We start from the raw sequence: 22,156 nt of genomic DNA on the forward strand, positions 1-22,156 counted from the left end.
GGGCGGGGCGTGTTTGATCCCTGATCAGGGAAGTTCCACATGCCAAGTGGTGTGGCCAGTAGTATTATTTATTACAGCAAAAAACTAGAAACAATTGTGAACCTAAAACTACTCTAAATAATAGTCTTTTTTAAAAAAAACTAGAAATAATCCAAAAGTCCATCAACAATAGAAAGGATATAGAAAGGAATAATATATATTATATATATATTCATTCAGTGATTCATATATATGAATCACTTTGCTGAAATCACACCTTAACTAACACAACATTGTCAGTCAACTATGCTTCAGTCAAAAAAACAAAAAGGGCTTTCCTGGTGGCGCAGTGGTTGAGAGTCCGCCTGCCGATGCAGGGAACACGGGTTCGTGCCCCGGACCAGGAAGATCCCACATGCCGCGGAGCGGCTAGGCCCGTGAGCCATGGCCTCTGAGCCTGCGCGTCCGGAGTCTATGCTCCATAATGGGAGAGGCCACAACAGTGAGAGGCCTGCGTACCGGAAAAAAAAAAAAAAAAAAAAAAAAGATAAATAACAAGGTTCTACTGTATAGCACAGGGAACTATATTCAATATCTTGTAATAAAGCATAATGGAAAAAAAAGATATTGTTATTTTTCTAGGTTTTGGTATGTTTGGAAGCGTTTCAAAATTTTAAATTTGTAATTTGTTTTAATTTATCTTCACATTCGAATTAAATATTTCATACCTAATTTTGTATTCTCTTTTTTTAATTTTTAATTTATTTTATTGATTTTTTTTTTTGGCTGCATTGGGTCTTTGTTGCTGCGCGCGGGCTTTCTCTAGTTGAGGTGAGTCGGGGCTACTCTTCGTTGCGGTGCACAGGGGCTTCTTTTGCTGCAGAGTATGGGCTCTAGGCGCACAGGCTTCAAGGGCTCTAGAGCACAGGCTCAGTAGCTGTGGTGCGTGGGCTTAGCTGCTCCACGGCATGTGGGATCTTCCCAGGCTAGGGCTCGAACCTGTGTCCCCTGCATGGCAGGCGGATTCTTAACCACTGCACCACCAGGGAAGCCCTGTACTCTCTTTCTCAAAGAGGACCTACCAGATTGTATAAACTTCAAGCCCCACAAAACCTGGATCCATCCTGGCTGGGGGCCAGCTGGAGAGGGACTCTGAGGAGACAGTAAGCCTGTCTAATGAGTATTTAGGTAGAAACACTGTGCTCTTAGGGACATAACCCTCCTCTTCTTCATCTCTTATATGAAATCTTTAGTAAAATGGGTATTTTTCACATTAAAATTTAACAGAGTACAAGGTGGGAGAGACTTGGATTAACAGCAGCAATGTGAGAAAAACTGTGGAGGTGGGGGAAGGGAGAGGTATGTGTGACCACAAGCTCCATAATAGCCCATTGTGTGACAGAGGCAAGGAGGTGAGAGTTGCCTGATCTCTGTACTCCTCAGACTGCACCTGGATGATTCTGCTTCTGACAGGGAGGCAGGCTGTCAAAGGGAGGTTGACGAACCAGGTGAACCCACAGGAGCTCACCCAGAATGGTACAGAGTTTGCAGTCAGATCTTAGAGAAATCTCTAAAGAAACTAGTGATGTTATATGGCTAAGGCTCCAATATGGGGCGGGGGTGGGAGTCGGGGAAGTGGGGGGAGGCGGTGGAGGGGTTAGCTGTTGTTGGAAGAGAGAGGAGACTTTACAGAGCTAGGAATGGCAGTGGTAGGGCCAGTGGAAGAGGTAGTAAGAGGCAGATTGGCCTTTCCATAAACATAAAGGGAATTTGTATTAAATACCCAATATCAAACAAGTTTTTTTTTTTTTTTTGCGGTACGCGGGCCTCTCACTGCTGTGGCCTCTCCCGTTGCAGAGCACAGGCTCCGGATGCGCAGGCTCAGCAGCCATGGTTCATGGGCCCAGCCGCTCCGTGGCATGTGGGATCTTCCCAGACCAGGGCACGAACCCGTGTCCCCTGCACCGGCAGGCGGACTCTCAACCACTGAGCCACCAGGGACGCCCCCCAAACAATTTTTAATTCACATTGGAATGATGTTCATCAAATGTTAACAATAACTATTCAATGGCAGAATTTTAATTGTCAGGCAGATTCTTAACCACTTAAACCATGATGGCTTTTTCATATGACAAGGCACAATCTTCTCTGTACCTCTTTATAGAAGTGTGTGTCATTTCTAGAAAACAATAAAGTCACAAGTTTTTGTTTTTTGGGTTTTTTTGGCGGCGCTTGTGGGATCCTAGTTCTCTGACCGACCAGGGAAGCCAAGTCCTAACCACTGGATGGCCAGGGAATTCCCATCACACTAGTCTTTTTTTTTTTTAAGTCTCTATTAGCTATAGGTGGTCTGCAAAGTCTCAATTCAGCTACTGGAATACCTCTACCCTTGCTTCTTCTTTGAACTGTCACACAAGTGGATTTATCAGACAAGCTCGTCCTGAGCTTCACAATTTATATAAAAACTCAGCTCCAGGCTCAGCAAAACAAAGGACCCGGGACTTCCCTGGTGGCGCAGTGGCTAAGAATCTGCCTGCCAATGCGGGGGACACGGGTTCGAGCCCTGGCCCCGGAAGATCCCACATGCTGCGGAGCAGCTGAGCCCCTGTGCCACAACTGCTGAGCAGCCCCCGCTCGCCATAACTAGAGAAAGCCCACACACAGCAACGAAGACCCAATGCAGCCAAGGATAAATAAATAAAAATAAATTTAAAAAAACAAAACAAAGGACCCTTCATCCAACAAGATGTGCCTTCCTTAGGTGGCAGCTGAAGGAGAATGAGCATGCTTCCTTGTCCATAAACAAAGATGATTTCCTCAAAAGCAATTCTGATGATAGAAATATCTCCATCTTCTTATATCAGGAAGAACATTCTAATTACAGCTGTTCAAAAATAGAATGGTCTTAGTTCCAAGTCCCTGAAAGTTTTCCAATAGAACATGGAAGTTACACAGATGTTTTTAAAAGGATTTCAGCCCTGGATAAGCAGTTGGAGTGCATAACCCCTAGTTTTTCTTCTAAGATTTTTAGATCTTACCTCTCATTGAGGGGTCTAATCATGTGCTGCATTTTGCTTCCAACTGTTCCCTGGACATCAGGAACTCCTTACATCTAGCATAATGCTTTGCATAATGTAGACTCTTAATAACACTAGTAAACAACTAGTTCTTACTACCTGCCCTTCAGTGTTCTAAGGATGTAGTGGGAAAAACCTCTTATAATCCTCCAGGCAACCCTGTGGGGTAGGTCCTATTATGACCATTCCCGTGTTAGAGCAGAAAACTGAGGCTTAGAGAAGTTGAGAAATTTGCCCAAAGCCACATGGATTGTAGGTGGCAGAGCTGGGTTTGAATCCAGAGTTAGTCTCTTACCCAGCATCACACTGCCTCTCACTTGATAGACGTTTGATATTACTCCAGTTCTGAATACTGAGATGTGGAATTTTGGCCTGGTTCTGGCCTGCTGGGAGTTTGGTGGGCTGAGAAAACATAAGCCAACCTGATCATAGGACATTATCAGCAGTGAAGGTATGCCATATGCAGTCCACATTTGAAAGCCAAAGGCAGAGAGTAACAGTGGGATGGCTGCATCCAGAAGGGGTACCACAGTGATTAACAGATGTATTTGGTTATGGAATCTTTGCTATGGAAAGGTTCTTAAAGGGCAATCAGCCCACCTACCCACTCACTGGTACAACATGTGTGATAGGGAACTGGGTGGGTGGGTTTTTTCCCTATCTGGTCCCACACACTAAACCTGGAGTTAGCACTATCAGGGTTCCTGCCCCCGCACCTCCTCTCTTCCTATGGCCTCATCATCCTCACCAGTATCCAAATTCATCAGCATCTTGATGGTAAACACCTCACCTGGAATTTTTCTTGTGTTCCAGCTCAATGAGATTAAATCTCCCTGGACAGCATTAGGGTTTTTCTTTATGGTTAATTTACTTATTTTTGTATTTTTACAGCTCTTGCAATTTAATGAAAAAATGACTTTCAGGATGCCAAACCGGCCTCCACTGCTAATTAGATTCCATGGATCTGTCCTGAAAGGTATAAATCATTAAAAAAAATTATCACTAAATGTACTGTTATGATAAATAAATTACCCAAGCTCTTTGATATAGAGAAAAGAGGGGGTTGAGGGAGGATATTTGTCTCCTACTATCAGCTTTTTTTTTTTTTTTTCTGGGTTCCAGCCTTGCACAGGGCTGGTTCCCTCTGCACACTCTCTACAGTGGGCCCTCCTACCCACAGCTGGACCACAGCTGGGCCCTCCTACCTCAGCTGCACTCCCTGCCCTTCCCTTCCAATGGTGTCATGTGGGCTGATGAGATAATGTATGTGAAAGCCTTTGTCAACTGCAAGGCACAATCAAATGCCAATGATTACTGTTGTTATTATTCTTATCATACTCCAGGGAAACCCTGTTGCCCCCCACCCTCCCAGACCTACGCAGGACAGCCTGGGACACTCAGCGAGGCTAGACAGCCCCTCCCACATGGGCGGAGGTTCTGGCGCAAATCCGTCTCCCTGGCTAGCAGGAGGGGCGCTACTGCTACCCTCAGAACACCGCCCCCCACCCCAGCCCCCCACACCTCCCCTCAGTAATGGCTTTCCCAGTCCTTCCTGGCTTCGGGGGCCTTCCTCCGGAAGGAAATCTCCTCAGTTCCAGTGAAAGTTCTTGAGCTGCTGAAGTCATCGACTCCTTGGGCCTCTCCTCACGCCCACTCCCTCAGCCCCCTCCCCTCCAAGTGCCCGCAGTGGAGCCAGGCTGCCCCGGAAGGATCTGACCGGCAATTTCCTACAATTGTCTTACTGGGGCTCCTCAGTCAATCAGCTACCCGCCCCTCCTTCCCCACCTTCCCCACCTTCCCCACCTCATCTCTTACAGTCTCCCCTCCCCAAACCCCAGTCTCTCTAGATATCCCAGCCTCCAGCCTGATCTTTTTTTTTTAATTATTATTTTTTAATTTATATTTGGCTGCATTGGGTCTTCGTTACCATGAGCGGGCTTTCTCTACTTGCGGCGAGGGGGGCTACTCTTTGTTGCGGTGCGCGGGCTTCTCTTGTTGTGGAGCATGGACTTTAGGTGCACAGGCTTCAGTAGTTGTGGCACGCAGGCTCAGTAGTTGTGGCACGCGGGCTCAGTAGTTGTGGCTTGTGGGCTCTAGAGCGCAGGCTCAGTAGTTGTGGCGCACGGGCTTAGTTGCTCCGCGGCATGTGGGATCTTCCTGGACTAGGGCTGGAACCCCTGTCCCCTGCATTGGCAGGCGGATTCTTAGCCACTGTGCCACTAGGGAAGTCCCTGATCTGACTTCTTAGGTCCCACAGTTCTCTAGTATTTCTACTCCCTTCTGGGACTGCCACTACCTGCGAGGAGGAATGGGGGCTTGGGAGTCAACATGGCCACCAGGGCCCACCAGGAAGGTGGGTGTGCTGTGGTTACCAAGGCAACCACCCTTCTGTTAGGCCTTCCCAGGGCTATTCATCCTCAGCTGAGGACTTGACTGTGTTAGCTCCTTCTCCCAATAAATCAAATCTGACTGAGGCCAAAAAGGGTGGGAAGAGAGCACAGGACATCAGGAAGGGTCATTAGACAAAGGGAGAACGAATTATCCTTTCTTCACCTCCAGACCACCATTTGTGTATCAGGGCGCCCTGTCCCGAAGGCAGACGTCCAAGCTCTCCATAGCCCACACCGACCTCCAGTCCCGCTGGGCGCTGGGCGTGGACTCCAGTAAGAGGCTTGGGGAGGTCGCAGGAGGGGCCTGTCTGCACTTGATGGATGGTACTGAAGAAATGTCTGGCACTTTCTTTCCCCATGGGGGAGGTGAAGCTGCAGCCACCTCTCCCCCGCATTCGCATTCCTGCCTGCCTGCTCAGGAAGGGGGTGGGGTGCGTGGCTAGAGCAGGGAAAGGAGGGCCCTTAGCCCAGCTGAGAGTCATGTTGTAAACTATCACTCACATTTGTCCACACTGGTGTGGGGGTGGATGGGCAGGTGGACAATTCCCACATTTCAACTGAGGTCAAAAGGGATCCATATGTTCCCACCTCACCCCTCCTTCTTGGCTCCCAGTCCTCCTGAGGCAGATGCCAGGACTCACCACTCAGTCCACACTCCGTATAGTCCTACTGTATGCTGGGCATTGGGTAACAGAGCAGTTCTCAAAGCGCAGTCCACAGATTCTGTGGGTCCCCAAGATCCTTTCAGGGGATGGATGAGGTCAAAACGATGTTCATGGGAATTCCCTGGCAATCCAGTGGTTAGGACTCGGTGCTTTCACTGCCAGGGGCCCCGGGTTCAATCCCTGGTCGGGGAACTAAGATCCCTCAAGACACACACACAAACACACACACACACACACACACACACACACACACACACGAGATTTTCACACTCCTACTAATTATGTTATTTGCCTTATTGACTGTTGATATTTGCACTCATGGTGCAAAAACAGTGGGGTTAAAACTTGCTGGTGTCTTAGCATAAATGAAGGCAGTAGCACCAAACTAGTCACTGTGGTCTTCCAAAAAAGCCAGTTTCTCTGAAGACTGTCTTTGATAAAGCCGTAAAAACTGAACATGTGATGGGTTTATTATAGTTATTTTAAATGAGTTAATAAAGACCTGTTTTAATTTCTAATACAGAATATACTGATAGATATGACCCACATAAACAAAAGCTCTTTGGGGCCCTCAGTAGCTTTTAAGGGAGTAAATGGGTCCTGAGACCAACAGCACCAGCACTGCTGGGGTAATTCGCAGGCTGTTACACTGGCTCCTCAAAACGGAAGGGGCACTGCAGCCTTTTTCAGATACTGCATTCCAACTTGAGAAACACCTTATTTGAAGCACAGGATGGAGAATATGACTGTGTTTTCTGGCAACCCGCTCTCCCTCAAGAAACACACTGTCACTGGAATAAAGATTTTAATGGTCTCCACTCACAGGAGAAGCAAGGCACACAAGCCCACAGCCCTCTGTCCTTCCCTTTCTCCCCTGTGCATTGCATCCTAGGTTGGGTGGTGGGGGACGGGGGTGGTGGTGTTTGTGGCCCATCTGGGCTAGGCCCAGATGTGGACTCCCCCCAGCCCCTTGATTCACCTATAATCCCTTTGCCTTTTCCTCCCCCCGATAAAAGTCACAGTGTAGCACGGTCAAGGGAAGAGGGCACAGGGAGGGGCAGGAGGATCCAGGAATCCACATCCCAGCCTGGCCTGGCCTGAGTCAGGGTGGAGAGTGGGTGCGTGTGCCTACGTGTGTGTGTGTGTGTGTGTGTGTGTGTGTGTGTGTGTCCCTGGGCATGGCTGTGAGTTTTGGTCCAGTCCTGTGAGCTCCAAGTTCTCCCCCAATACCAGTCCACTTTCAGAGGTAATGTCTGGTGTCTCCACTGGGGTCTGCACATCTGAGCTGTTCAAACTACTTCTTTGGCAATGGTGGGGATACTGCAGGCGAGGCTGAGGCCTGGCACCTCTCTGCCACCTCTGGCACAGGGAAGGGAGGTGTGGAAGGCCAGGAGGGGAGCCAGGTCAGCCTCGGGTGCTACTCGCCCGCTCCCCCAGTAGCCAGTAGGTCCGAACTTTGCCTTTGCCCTGGAGGGAAAGAGGAGTTTGGGGTGGGGAGTGACTCATCCACTTTCCCATATGTTGGGAGTGGGGTTGGCTGCTTGAGAAGGGGCCTGGGGGAGGGTAAGCCCTTTGGGGACCCTAAGGGGTGGTAAGGGTAGGGACTTCCTTTTCTACCTTCATTTCTACATCCCCTCGAAGCTCCAGCTCGAAACCACCGAACTCCTCCAGGACAGCCTTGGTCTCAGAAGACAAGTGGATCTTCAGGGCTGGGTAGGAGAAGGGAGATGAGAGAAGCAAGAGATGGGAGCAGGAGATCAGGGACTGTGGGGCTACAAAGATGCTCTCCCTCCTTCCTTTGGCCCAGAAAGCCTCCTAATTCAAAGTCCCACCCCCTCCATGTAGTGTCTGACTACACGGGCCTCTCCCTAAGAACTCTAGAACTGTGTTGTCCACCATGAAAGCCATTAGTCACCTGTGGCTATTTAAACTGTAATTGAAATATAGTGAAAAATGCAATGCCTCAGAGGCTACCATATTGGACAGCACAGCATAGAACATTTCCATTACTGCAGAAAGTTCTATCGGACAGCACTCCAGCGCATCACCAGGCTCTAGACAGACAACAGAGTGTAGTGGTCAGGAGCTCAGACATTGGAGCCTGCTCTGCCTAGGATGAATCCCAGCTTGGACACGTGCTCGGGGAAGTAGTATAAACTATCTGGGCCTCAGTTTCCTACTCTACAAAATGCTGATAGCAACAGGACCCATCTCAAAGCCTTCTGGTGAGGATTAAATTTAACATTATTCATTAAGCATTTTAAAAGAGTCTGGCACTTAGGAGGCACTATACGAGTGTTTGCTATCATCGTTCCTTAACTCAACACCCTCATTTCAGGGCTGAGGGAGCCCAGGCCTCAGGGAGGAGACCTGCCCAAATCTGCTGAGGTCTGCCCAGACTCCTGACTCCTGACTGCTGTTCCCCACAGCCCTTCTTTGACCTCCCTCTGAACTCGCCCCTACCACTCCTGGGGTCTGCATCGCAGAGGCCCTTTTCTGCTGTTAAACGATTTCTGAGAATGTGCTCCTTGAGGACTGAACCTCAGTGAGAAGCTTTCTCCACTTCGACACCCTCAACACAGTGTCCAGGGAATATCTGCTGAACCAGACCCCCTCTGGGCTCCCAAGAAGCCCTTTGCCCACCACGAGGCTTAGCTGGGGTCCGCGTGGACTCCCTAGCAAGCTTTGGTCTGGGTCGTCTTAGTATTCCAAGGCCTGGTACTCAGTAGTTGCTCAATAAATATTTACTGAATTGAATTGTGTTGACTACAGCAGGAGGCAGAAGATCAACAGGAAGCAAGCCCAAGGGAAGAGGTGGGAGCAAGCATTTATCTGGTACCTACTGTGTTCCAGGGCTTGGGCTATGTTTTTTAGAACACTGAGACAGGCATCATTTTAAAGATAAACAGGGACTTCCCTGGTGGTGCAGTGGTTAAGAATCTGCCCGCCAATGCAGGGGACATGGGTTCGAGCCCTGGTCTGGGGAGATCCCACATGCTGCGGAGCAACGAAGCCTGTGCGCCACAACTACTGAGCCTGCACTCTAGAGGCCGCGAACCACAACTACTGAAGCCCGCGTGCCACAACTGCTGAAGCCCGCACACCTAGAGTCCCTGCTCTGCAACAAGAGAAGCCACCAGAATGAGAAGCCCGCGCACCGCAACTAAGACTAGCCTCCACTCGCCACAACTAGACAAAGCCTGCGCACAGCAACGAAGACCCAAGGCAGCCATAAATTAATTAATTAAAAAAAAAAAGATAAACAGCTAAGGCTCAGAAAAGTTGAATGACAATTATCTGCTAGTCGTGTTATATGACTTTCTCACGTAACTCTTCTGAGGTAGGTATTTAATTCTCATTTTCCAGGTGAGGAAAACAGAGGCTCAGGGAGGTGTAGCAAACTGACACAGCTGAGTCGGTTGTAGAGCTGAGATTCACACCCAAGTGGGCTGCTCTGGAGCCCTTTTTACCACACCCAAGAGGGTCCTAAAGGTAGTTCCCAGCTGGAAACTGCTGGACATTGGCCTGGAAAGACTTTTCAATCATTTGCCAAGAGGGCACAGCTGGGACCTGAGTCTCTGATTAGATTCAAGGTGATGTGGCCAGGTTGAACCCTTATGAGAAGGGAGCCTGGGAGGAGACAGAACATGGATTGGATAGGCACCCACTGCCAGGAGAGCCTTCCTCAGCCACAGCCACCCTTCCCTCCCTGTCCCGCCTCGGGGACCCAGCATACCTTCCCCGTTAGACTCCATTCTTGAGGCCGTGTTTACTGTGTCCCCAAAAAGACAGTAACGGGGCATCTTCAGCCCTACCACACCTGCACACACGGGTCCTGGAGGGAGCGGAAGCCCATCAGTGAGGGAAACCCATCAGTTTAGGGAAGTAGGTGGGAGGAACGGAGAGTGGCCATAGGACGGGGCTAGAGCGCTCCAGGAGAGGCAGCAGGTGGGACCTGCTGTCGGTGGGAGCCCAGAGGTGTAGGTGTACGCGCGCACGGGGAGCGGTGGCGACGCGGCCGGCTTGTCTCTCATCTGCAGCTCCAGCCTGTGGGAGCCCCCTCCCCGCCCCTCCGGCGGCCTCACCTGTGTGGATGCCGATGCGCAAGCGCAGCTGCTCCTGGGGCCGGTGGCGGATGCGGAAGGAGCGCACCGCGTCCAGCAGCGCCAGGGCCATGCGGGCCACCTCGCGGGCGTGCAGCCTCCCGTTCCGCACTGGGAGCCCGGACACCACCATGTAGGCGTCACCAATGGTCTCCACCTGTGAGGGCCGCGAGAGGGTGCCGGACCTGAGGGCTGGAACTTTCTCCCGGTGCGGCCCCCACACTGTGGGCACCGCCTTCCTGTCCCCACCCCCCATCTACCAGCCACTGTGTTCGCTCATCCCCCAGCCCCCGCGCGGTTTTTCTGCCTGTTCCTGGGTCTCCCTGTGACACCTCCCTGTGACACTGTCTTTGTCCACGTCTCTTGGTCTTCCTGCTTAAGACTATGTCATTCTGCCCTCCACATCCGTCTGTCTGTCCCCTCCCATCTTTACTCACCTTGTAGACATCAAAGTTGTCTATGACAGCATCGAAGCAAGTGTACAGGTCGTTGAGCAGGGTCACCACCTGGAAGAAAAGAGAAGCCAAAAGGGGTGGGGAGTAAGGGGCCCCGGGGCCCCACCTGGGCTCAGGTGGGAAAAGCGGAACCAGAAGGCAGGCCTGTGGGATGCAGGTGCCAAGCGAAGCACACCTGGCTGCTCCGACACCTGGGGCTGTGCCTGACTTACCTGCATGGGCGTGCTCTCCGCCGACAGGGCTGTGAAACCCACAATGTCGCTGAAGTAGATGGTGACGCTGTCAAAGGCTTCGGCCTGGACCGTCTCCCCACGCTTCAGCTGCTCAGCCACTGAGCTGAGGGGTCAGGGACAGGTGCAGGATCAGAAGGTGAGGTGGGGCTGGGACAGGGGTGGCGGGAGCACCAAGCACAGGGCACTCACTGAGGCAGAATCTGGTAGAGCAGGGCCTCCGCCTTGCGCTTCTCCTCCAGGTAGGCCTGGGTCCGCTCCTCCACCAGCTCTTCCAGGTTGTTGGCGTACTGTTCCATGCGCGACAGCAGGTTATCCAGGATGTTGCTGCTGTTCTCTCTGGGGACAGGGGCGGCGGAAGGGGTGGTGGTGAGAGAGGAGCGGCACGCCCTACCCTGAAGCGCCTCCCCCAGGCTCTCACCCTACCCAGGCTTAATGTCAGCCCACTGCAGTGGAGTCCCTGGCGAGAGTCAGGGTTGGGGGGCAGAGCAGGATGGGGGTGGCAGGGGAAAAGGGTCGGAGGAAAGTCCAATTCATCCCTGAGACCCCAGGGTCAAGTTTCAAGCTTCAGACGTATTGGCTATTTTGAACATCTTTGTTGAACACAAGTGGCTTAGAAGGAGGTAGAAGAGGCAGAAAGGGACAGGGACCACTCGAGAAGGGAGTGAGGGCACACAGGCTGGCAGAGGGGTGTGCCTGGAGGAACTGGCCCCCAGGGGCACACTGGGAAAGGGGATCAAAGGGCCGGGTGGGAGCTCCCACGGAGGGCAGAGAGGTGTAGGGAGGAGGTGGGAGGCCATTTACTCTGCGGCCACTGAAGGCTGATGGAGTAGGGGCCGCTGGAGGAGCGGGGTATGAGAGGTAGGGGACTGTGGGACCAGCTGGGTCCTACAGTATTCACAGAGGGGGCTGCGAGGCTGTGGCGGGCTGGAGCAGGCTGTGTATGCGGGGGCTGTGTGTGGGCTCTGCCACCACAGGGATAAGACTTAAAGTGTGAGACAGGCGGTCGCTGTGGGGGATAGAGGAGGCTGGGGGGATTCAGGACTAATGCCAGCGACCTGTTAAATTTGCGCAGCATCAGGCGGATCTGTTGGAAGGGTGGCCGCTCCTGCGGGTCCTCGGCCCAGCAGCGCTGCATCAGCTGCCCCAGTTCCTCCAGGTGACTCTGCAGGGCCAGGGAGGGCCGGAAGGGGGGCTGTTCGCCCCGAGTCACACGCTCGATGATCTCTGTGTGGTGGGGGAAGAGAGGCCGAGGGGTAGGTTCAGCCTGGGGCCTGTTGAGAAACGGGGTGGGGGGTCCAGGACCAGGGCACGGGGCAGGGAAGCCCTGCAGGGAACTGGGCTAGTCATGCTCAGGGTCATTGGCAGCAGTGGAGCAAAGGGTGGTGGCATTTCCAGGGTTCCCTCTCTCTGGAGCTGGGGTTAGTTGACTGTGGCAGCATTAGGGGAAAGCGTGGTCCTCTCACCTTTGGGACTGAGATCCAAACCTTCCACGTGGAAGACACCACTCCTCAGGGCAATCTCCTGAAGGATGATCCCAAAGCTGTACACGTCACCAGCCTGGGAGCCCCGGGCAGGGGGTGAGGCCATTCGCAGGAGCTCAGGGGCTGTCCACAACTTTTCTGCAGGTCAGAGGTCAGGAGTCACAGGGTGAAGGGCCCCAAAGCTAAGGGATGAGGGGAAACAAGGTCCCAGAGGATGTGACTGGGACTGATCTGGAGACATCACAGGGGTTGCTAGGGCTAGAAGGGGCCTTGAGACCATTTCGTCTGACTCCGCTTTCTACTGATGATGAATTGAGCAGGGAGTCAGGAAAGGTGGGCCCGAGCCCACCATAGGCCAGGCATCAGCATCCCCACTGGGCTGTGCTGGGGGGGGTGGTAGGGGTCAGAGTCAGGTCGGGGCTCACTGGCATAGAGGGTGTGTCCTTGCTCGGGCTCCGGGTCCCTGAAGCTCTCCAGCCCGTAGTCAGTGATCTTGAGCACGAAGCGCCCGTCTACCACGCAGTTGGATGACTTGAGGTTCCCATGGGAGCAAATGGCCCCATTGTGCAGGAACAGCATACCCTGGGAAATTTGGGGAGGCAGGGGTCTCGGGCATGAGTAAGACCTCCGACCAACCACAGCCAGGGGAGAAGACTGCCTGGCCCCTCCCCCAACACCCAGGGGGCCCTTTTGGGCCTACCTTGACGATGTCATGGGTGAGCGAGTACCGGAACATCCAGTCCAGGGTGATGCTCTCGTTCTCCAGGATGTCCTGCTGGGCAGTGAGAGTCAGCCCTATACCCTGCACATGCCCCCAGGAGGAGGAGTGCAGGGGTTCCACTGACATAAACTGGCAGAACGGGACAAAGCTTTGGATCTACTCCAGTGCCACCACCCTCCCCCCACTCCCATTTTACAGATGGGGAAAATAAAGGTCAGAAAGAAGGAGAGGCTTGCCCAGGGCCTTATGTTGAGTCAGGGGCAGACCCGGGGCTAGACCTAGTTGTCCTGACACTCCCTTGTGGCCTCACCTGCAAGCTCCCACGGGGACAGTACTCTGTGAGGATACAGATATTGGGGGGGTCAGTGCAGGCCCCCACAAACCTGGTCAGGTGTTCATTCTGCACATCCCGCATCTGCAGGTGAGAGCCAGCATCAGAGCCTGACAGAGACCTCACTCCTTGCCAAGTTGCCCCCAACCTTGGGGACCCCTCACTCTCCTTAAGTCCCTATGCATTCTCTGCAGACATTCTAGGACCTTCCCTGGTGATTCCCACTCCTGTTCTGAAGAACCCTTCCCCAGAACCTGCTCCCTACTCCCTCTGCTTCCTAAGCCTATCCAATGGAGCCCCTACAAAATCTCCAGCCCTTCTCCCATCTATGATTCCCCTACTCGTACCCACAACACACGGGGGCCCATCCCAGGGCTACAGTGCTCATCCCTTCCTAGGATACCCTGCAGTCCCTCCATACCCATTCTGTTGGCCAACCTCCCCTGCGTCCCTAGATTCTTCCCTAGGCCATTGCCTCCCTCCCCACATTACATGCTTCAGCTCAAACAGGACTTCCCGCGTCAGCTCAATGCGTTTACGGTTCACACGTTTCACAGCCACGAGGTTGCCCTGAGTGAGGAATGGAGATTGTCACTGTAAGGGGATGGCCCAGCCCTGACAGCCCACCCCTGTGCTAAGACCGTCTCCAGTCCTCCATCATAGGAAAGCCCTGCCCCAGCCCTGAGGACCAGTGGTCTTTCCCCAGACCCACCTTATAATATGCTGTCTTGGCAAAGATTTGGAACTGGCCCTCTGTGGTCAGCAGGGAGCCGTAATTGGAGCCTCTCTGAAGGGACGGAGTGCAGGAGGGGTGGTCAGCCCATGGACCCGGCTCTCCATCCTGGTTGCTTGAGCTCTGGTCTTCACTACCCTGCCTTATCTTTGTGTTGCCCTTCCTCTCGTTCCACATCATAAAATCCTTTCCTCATTTATTTACTTTTTAAAAATGTATCTTCAGGGGCTTCCCTGGTGGCGCAGTCGTTGAGAGTCCGCCTGCCGACGCAGGGGACATGGGTTTGTGCCCCGGACCGGGAAGATCCCACATGCCGCGGAGCGGCTGGGCCCGTGAGCCATGGCCTCTGAGCCTGCGCGTCCGGAGCCTGTGCTCCGCAACGGGAGAGGCCACAATAGTGAGAGGCCCAAGTACCGGAAAAAAAAAAAAAAAGTATTTTCAGGGGGGTGGGGCGTGGGGGGTGGGATGAACTGGGAGACTGGGATTGACATATATACACTGATATGTATAAAATAGATAACTAATAAGAACATGCTGTATAGCACAGGGAACTCTACTACTTCGCTGTACAGTAGAAACTAACACAACATTGTAAAACAACTATACCCCAATTAAAAAAAAAGTATGCAGAAACTTTCAGATGATTATACAAAAAAACAAACAAATAAAATAAAATGTATTTTCACATATGCTATCTCTAACTTTTGAAAGAGCCCTGTGAGGGAGCTCTGTAGATGTAATCATTACCTGCGGTAGTCTCAGAGAGGGAATGTGACTTGCCCAAGGTCATAGAGCGAGTGAAGGCAGGGCTGGGACTAGAAGCCTGCTCTCTACCCTACCCATCAGGCACTACCCACACGCCCATTCCCAACTCTGCCCCCTCCCCCCAGTACCGGAGTTCTTACCCCGCTCAGGGTCAGCCGGCTGCCTGCACTCCGGAGGTGCCTCTCTAGGCTGCTGGGCTGCAGGTCCTCCCAACGCACCCGCCACAGCTCTGAGGCCAGTTCCTTCTCCAGCTGCATCTTTCTGAGGCATGAAATGTGCACCTAAGTCCATGTCTGAGCCCCTGACCCAGGGTTGGGGGTTGCTCAGCAGCCTCTCCTCAGAGCCCTGGGACCACTGCGGTTGCTAAGAGATGGGTGGGGCAATTAACATCCTCTTGGTTGAGAGTCAGGAGGCTTGGGTGAAATTCTGCCTCACTGGGGACCTTGGGGTAGTCACTCCACTTCTCTGAGTCTCAGGTTCATGTCTAAATGTCCTCATTTGGAAATTGGGGACCTCGACATTTATTTCAAAGCATTGTTACAAGAATGAAAAGAAAAACTGTGTGTGGAAGTGCCTGGCACACAGTATATGCTTGACCAGCATTGATTTCCTTCTCTCCCTCCTTGCTTCCCTCTGTCTTTAACTTTTCCTGCATTTTCCTGTCAGCCTCCCACTGGAAGGCAGGAGTGGGGCTTCCTTCTCTCTCTCCTCCACTCTGGGTTCAGCACTTGGTACACAGCAGAGCCTTCACCCCTGCTCAACGAATATAGGCCCAACCCCACAGGTGTTGGTCCACTGCTTCCCATCTGGTCTGTACAAGCAGGAAGGGAGGAAAAACGGAATCCACACCCTACGATGCCCCCAACAGATCTGCTCCTTCTTGGATCTCCCAGATCCTCCCTGGCCACTCCACCTCTGTCCCCTCCTCCTTCTCTCTTCCAGGTGTCCTGAGGCTTTTTAGTCTCTTTTCTCCCCCATCTCCCTGGGCCTTGCTGTGCTGTCCCTTTACCCCTCCCTCTTCCCTCTGGGTCCCTGCCACCTCCTCTGCTATTGGTTCTTTAGGTCTCCCAGCCTCAATCACCACCCTCATTCCAAGGCTTACCTGTATATGAAGAAGGAGATGAGCAGAATGCTGAGCAGGGAGAGGCTGCCCACCAAAGCCAGCACCTCCAGGGTGGAAAAGTGGTCTGTAGGGGAGAGTCCAAGTTGCAGCGAGAGAGATTTGGGTTAGACATTGGACAGCAGGAGGAAGAACCTTTATTTTTTTTATTTTTAATTTTTTTTGGCTGCACCGCACAGGCATGTGGGATCTTTAGTTTCCTGACCAGGGATCGAACCCAGGCCCCCTGAAGTGGAAGCGTGGAGTCCGAACCACTGGACCACCAGGGAATTCCCTGAAGAACCTTTCAATATTCAATTAGGGACTTCCCTGGTGGCGCAGTGGTCAAGAATCCGCCTGCCAATGCGGGGGACACGGGTTTGATCCCTGATCCAGGAAGATCCCACGTGCCGTGGAGCAATTAAGCCCGTGGGCCACAACTACTGAGCCTGCGCTCTAGAGCCCGTGCTCCGCAACAAGAGAAGCCACCGCAATGAGAAGCCCCCACACCGCAACAAAGAGTAGCCCCCGCTCGCCACAACTAGACGAAGCCCGTGCACAGCAACGAAGACCCAACGCAGCCAGTAAATAAATTAATAAAAGTAATATAATAATGAAATAAAATAAAAAGTTAAAAAAAATATTCAATCAGTGAACTGGGATGATGGATGAAGGGAAGAAAAAGGCAGGAGGAGTCTCTCCAGGAACCCCTCAGTGTGGGAGAGGAGCACGTATTTGACTCCCTGAGCAGGAAGGATGCAGCATCTCCATAATGGAGGCTGGGAAGGCAAGGGGCAGTCACCTTGGTTGCAGGCTGGGTCCTCATTGTCAAAACCACATTTGGGCACATCAGGAGGTGGATACCCCAGAGGCCAGTTCAGTTTGCGCCCTGACACGGTCACCAGCTCTTGGGAGGTTCCATTGAAGTTCAGAACAACCTATGGGAGGGCAGAAGCGGTCGGTGGGCAAGGGCCCTTGGTGAGGCCTCCCGTCCAAGGGAGAAATCCTGCCCCCCACCTACCCCATGTCTGCTGCCAGGGACTGTGTCTGCACTGTCAGCTATTCAACGAGTCCCTGCCGTGACTGGATACAGAGAGCCTCATACCCATGCCCCATGTTATCAGAGGGAACAAACTTGAAAATGACTTAAAGGCTTTATAAAGAAAACTCTGTATAGAATCACAGCCCTACACTCAGGGAGTTTATAATCTTGGATTGAAGCACACAGGAGACAGGAAAATGCGGTGTTCTCGGTCCACATTCCCAGGCCTCATCCAGGCACCCCTCGTCCAGGAAGCCTTCCCTGGATGATCTGCTCCTTGGTGCCCGTGGTCTCAACCCCTTCCTGTTCCTGTTGCACTTATAGAGCAAGATTACGTGCATTCATCTTGGCCCTGAGTCAGTCTGTCTCCGCTGGGAGGGGATCCTGCCTGCCTTTGGAGACATGGAGTTTCCTGAGGGCAGCACTGTGCTCCCTCCTCAGACATGGAGTTCCCCAAGCATAACACCTGTGAGTCCCTATCGTTCTGGTTGCTCCTCCAGATTGGCTGGATCTCTTTTATCCAGGGCTCTCTCTTATCCAGGGCGGTGGGAGGGTGAAATGTCATTCCCAGTTGGCACTGTCTTCTGGGGGCACAGCCTTACCCTGAAGGCGCCAGTGTCAGGATCCATATCCCAGAGGGAGAAGTCGGTCTCCCGATCTCCATTGCTGTCCATTTTCAGGTATCCTGTCACACCTGGGGGTATGGAGGAAGATGGCTGTGTTTTGACAGGGTGGAATTTCATGGGTCCCACGCCTCATCTCTGTCTGTTGATCTTTTGATCTGGGCACTTAGGAAGACTTCTTGATGGCACTAGGGACATGGGGAAAAGAGCCTAAAGAAGAAGAGAGGTAGAAGAGACTGGTGTGGGCAAGTGACTACCTGCACTGCAGGGCTAGGGGCTTCTCACTGCTTCCTGCCTGGGGCACCCCAAGGTAGCCCATTCCTGCCACCTCCAGTGCCTGACCTTGGAAGCTTCGGTTCCACATCCGCTGAGTGATGCCCTCCCCATCGGTGACAGTTCCCCCATGTGCTAGAGTCTCCGACACTGCCTGGACATAGAGCAGGAGCCCGTCGTGGAAGGACGCTGGGATGGTGTTCACCTGCAGGGGCAGGCAGAGCTGGGCTGGGGTGGGATGTATGAAGGGCACAGAGTGGGGCGCTGTCGGGTGGGGAATGGGAGGCATTGGGAGCTTGGAAGAGGATGGGAGAAAACACGCTCACAGCACAGAGAGATTTTACTACTTCTAAGACGCCTCCGCATGTATCACTGCTTCTGAATCCTGCTAGGCAGATAGGGCAGGACGTAGCATCCTCATTTTACTGATAAGGATTTGAGTTTCAGAGGTTGAACAACTTGTCAATGCCCCCCTCCATCATCAGGAGAGATACGGGAACAGTGGGAAGGGAAAGAAGGGGAGACCTGGGAATACGGGGATGGCTGAGAGAGCAGGGCGGCGACTGGCAGAGGGCTGTGAACTGGGGGCTGGAGGTCCACGCTGCAGGGTCCCAGAAACCCCTCCTACCAGGCCATCCTCCATGGTGAAGTTGAACTGCTCATGGGCCAAGTGTTTTAGCTTCTGTAGGAATTCCAAGTACTCAGGATTATCCGGCTCTTTATAGGTAATGATTTTGGCAGCCTGAGGAAGGGGTCAGTGGAGAGGGGAGAGCTGGGTGCTGACTCCAGTCCTGCCAGTACCCTGGGTGCCCACCTCCCAGAGCTGCATCTCTACTTGCTCAAGGTCAAATTGGACCCTATGTTCTGCGCGAGGTGCTGCCTGCTTCAAAGCAGGGGATGAACTGGGATGGCTTTTCCAAGTCCGGATGGTCTGTGAGATGGGAACATTATCCCACCTCAAGGGCATTCTCTCATCTTTTTAGCCTCCTGGTTCTGAAGTCCCCTGGCCCTCTGTATAGCCCTTGCCCCAGCCCCCTGCCCTTTGTCACCTAACTCTCTATGAGCATCCAGAACCTCTTTTCTGGAATCCTTTCAGACACTGAGGGACCCAGGACCCAGACACAATGTGCCACCAGCCCAGAGCCCCACAGCTTGGGCTTCCAATCTGAACACTCACCTGAAAGGCCTGGTGGGCACTGACATCCTGCCCATCCCCTCTCTCCCAGGGCCTGTGGGGAGCGAGGCCGTGTGCTCCTTGCAGGCTTTGCCCAAAGAGGTCCAGGTGGAAGAAAACATAGTCCTCCCCACTCAGGCCAGCTTCCAGGGCCAGAAGCATCAGGGTTCTGAAGGTGTCTGGGGAGCTGCAGATGTAGACAACTGGGGAGGAAGGGGGGTCACAGAGAGAGAGAAGAGCCTAAGTGTCAGGGAGTGGAGGGGGAACTGAAGCCGGGGCACCCAGGGGAGGAAATTCAGAGACCCTGAGGTAGTTAAGTGGAACTCCTGGCTCAGTCTGGGCTGTGGCCTGAGTAAGGTGAAGGGAGGGAGGAGGCGGTGGGAGGGGGAGGAGGAAGGAGCCCAGATAGGGAGAGAGGGAATAATGGAGCCAAAGGTGGGCAAGGTGAGGTCAGGAGCGGGGGAGAGCAGAGAAGGGCCAGCTGGAGAGGGGACTGGAAGAGGAGAGGGCGTGTGGGAGCACGGGGAGGAGAGTTGGAGGAGGGAAGAAGCCTGCTGGGAAGAGAAGGAAAATGGGGGAGAGATGAGGGATAGGAACTAAGCTGGGGCCCTACTAAGTGTCATGGTGGCTGGAGGCATTTTCTCCCTCCCGTTAACTCCGCAGGAACCGGTGGGAAGGAGGTGGGGGAGTGCGGAGGTGAGAAGAGAGGAGAGCCTAGGAACTGGAAGGGGGGGCGCATGGAGAAAGAGAGGGAAATAGAAACTCAGAGGTGGAAAGGGCGGAGGAGGCTGAGACAGGAATGAGGAGTCGCGGGAAGGAGAAGTCTGGCCCGGGGAAGAGAGAGGATGTCCCGGGGAAGGCCCGGAGGCAAAGCGGCCGGATGGGTGTGCCCGTGTCTCACCTCGGCCTTTGCGTCGCACGGTGCGCAGTAGCATGGTGTAGTGGTCGCGGTCGCCCTCGGCGAACTCCAGGTGGTCCACCGTGATGTTGAGGCGGTCGCGGACCTGCATGTACAGCCCCTCCACTACGAAGAAGCAGGGCTGGTCGTCGCGGGGCTGGTAGGCGTAGAGCACTAGAGCCTGGCGCTCCCAGCCCAGCCGTCGGTGCAGAGCCGCCACGAAGTCGCCCAGCTTGGCATGGCTGGGCCCGGCGCGGGTGGTCAGCGCGTACTCGTCCTTGGCCCCGAACCCCACAGCCGGGGCGCCGGCGGTCAGCAGCGGCACCCGCCAGTGCGCAGTGAAGCGGCCCACGGGGGCGGCGGCGTACACGCAGCCGGGGCCCAGGAACACCGCGGGGTTGTGCTCCCACTTGAGGTCCACGGCGGCCAGGGGCGCGGCGGTGTCGGAGCAGACGCCCAGCGCGCTCTCGCTGCTGCCCAGCACCGTGCGGACTGTCCAACCCGGCAGCAGGTCCGGCCGCGCCTTCACCCGGGCCAGGGCCAGCTCCACCGCCGGTCCCACGCGCGCCCACGACCACGGGTACGAGGTGTTGGCCAGAGGTAGCACCACGGCCACCGTCAGGTTGCCCGCGTAGCTGCCCGGGAGCAGCAGCAGCGGCGGCAGGAGCAGGAGCAGGCGCAGGCGGGCGCCGGAGGGGCAGCCGGGGCGCGGCATGGCCTCAGCGGGCACCGAGGCGGACAAGCGCTCCCACCATGGCCTCTGGCGTCCCCTCCGGCTCAGCGGCCCGTCCTGGGCACCAGGAGCGCCCCTGTGGGAGGGAGGACGAGCGGGGCGGGGGCGCTCACCCCGAGGCACGCTGCCCCTTCTAGCTGTGACAGTCTGCGCCAGGAGCGCCAGGGGCGCGCGACCGAGGGGTGCGCCCAGGGCGCTGCAGAGCAGGTGGGTGCGAGGAGAGCGCGGGGGCCGAGAGGACGCGAGTGTGAGCGAGAGCGTGTGTGTGTGTGTGTGTGTGTGTGTTAGGAGAGAGAAAACGAGAGCGCGAGAGAGCGCTCCGTGGAGAAGGATGGGAGAGGGCGCCAGGGAGGGAAAGGGGAGTGTGAGTGTTTGTATGTGTGCGTGAGCGCCTGGCCCAGGGAGTGTGCCAGAAGGGGCGTCCGGCCGGCCCAAGTCTCCGGCAGTCCGGGGGGGACTGGGGAGGACCCAAGCCAAGCTCCGAACCCTCCCTCCCGGCCGCTTCCCCTCCCAGACTCCGTGACCTTAGAACCAATCCTGGATCTTTAACTCCTTCGTCCCCGCCCCGAAGTCGCGGGCTCTTCCGAGTCTCTCAGCTTGCGCACTTTCCTTTAGATCCTCTTCGCGCTTCTCGGCGGCCAAACTTCGTCCTCCTCCGAGAAGCGGCACGGGTAGAAGGGGCTCTGTTGCGGGGTCGGGAAGAACTGAATAGAGAAGTGTGTGGGAACAACAGAGGGCCTCTTGCGCCCCACCTTTCCCTCCCCTCCTACCTGGTTCCGTCTGGGGAAGAGAGAAAGAGGTGCTGGTTTGGGATCTTGGTAGGAAAAAGTGTGTGTTTGGATGTGTGTCGGGGAGGTGCGGGAGGGTGACGGTTTCTGGAAAAGGCGTTAAAGTAGGTGAATCCAGGGTCCCCGTAACTAGTCCATCTAGGATCTCACCCCCCCCCTCCGGTTTACAGATTGAGCAGATTAGCGGAGAAAAAGGACCAGGTAGAAGGGCGGAGTTAACTCTTTAGTTCCCCAATGGCTGTAGGAACAGGGAGGGAGAGCTTGCGGGTGGCTGGAGGAACGAACAGGTGTGATCTCAGGGTCACTGCCGGCGTGTGAGTGTGTTTGTCTTGAGGAGGATTATTAGAATGGGATTTGTCGGGGCGGTGGGAGACAGTGTTGGAAATGACAAGCGGAGGGGTAAATTGGGGAGAGTATTTTGGGGCCCTTGACGGCTGGGCTGGGCTGGGGGCCGGAGAGCTGTGGAATCAGTCTGCCCTCTAATGGCCAGCAGAAGTCGTTGACCGTATTGCGCTGCCAACCTCTGCCTGTACCTAGGCAAGACCAAAGATCAGGAAACTTCTTCCGTACTGCAGATTTCCAGAGGACCTAGT

The 22,156-nt window shown here is 54.3% G+C and overlaps 1 protein-coding gene across 1 annotated transcript; it reads right to left on the reverse strand.

Annotated features, from left to right (window-relative positions):
- Positions 1 to 6,928: 6,928 nt before the first annotated feature.
- Positions 6,929 to 20,757, reverse strand: NPR1 (natriuretic peptide receptor 1; the record flags this gene model as incomplete). The annotated part of the gene is made up of 22 exons (XM_082832773.1): positions 6,929 to 7,578; positions 7,729 to 7,820; positions 9,848 to 9,946; positions 10,197 to 10,371; positions 10,652 to 10,720; positions 10,882 to 11,005; positions 11,092 to 11,238; positions 11,958 to 12,126; positions 12,366 to 12,521; positions 12,809 to 12,965; positions 13,084 to 13,155; positions 13,415 to 13,519; positions 13,928 to 14,005; positions 14,148 to 14,222; positions 15,074 to 15,194; positions 16,036 to 16,120; positions 16,835 to 16,970; positions 17,677 to 17,768; positions 18,040 to 18,175; positions 18,599 to 18,712; positions 19,148 to 19,347; positions 20,046 to 20,757. The coding sequence occupies 22 exons, from the start codon at positions 20,755 to 20,757 to the stop codon at positions 7,516 to 7,518; spliced, it is 3,177 nt and encodes a 1,058-aa protein (XP_082688899.1). The 3' UTR covers positions 6,929 to 7,515.
- Positions 20,758 to 22,156: the final 1,399 nt, after the last annotated feature.

The sequence above is a fragment of the Leucopleurus acutus genome, assembly GCF_964270905.1.
Source record: "Leucopleurus acutus genome assembly, chromosome: 2".
In the NCBI taxonomy this organism is placed as follows: Eukaryota; Metazoa; Chordata; class Mammalia; order Artiodactyla; family Delphinidae; genus Leucopleurus; species Leucopleurus acutus.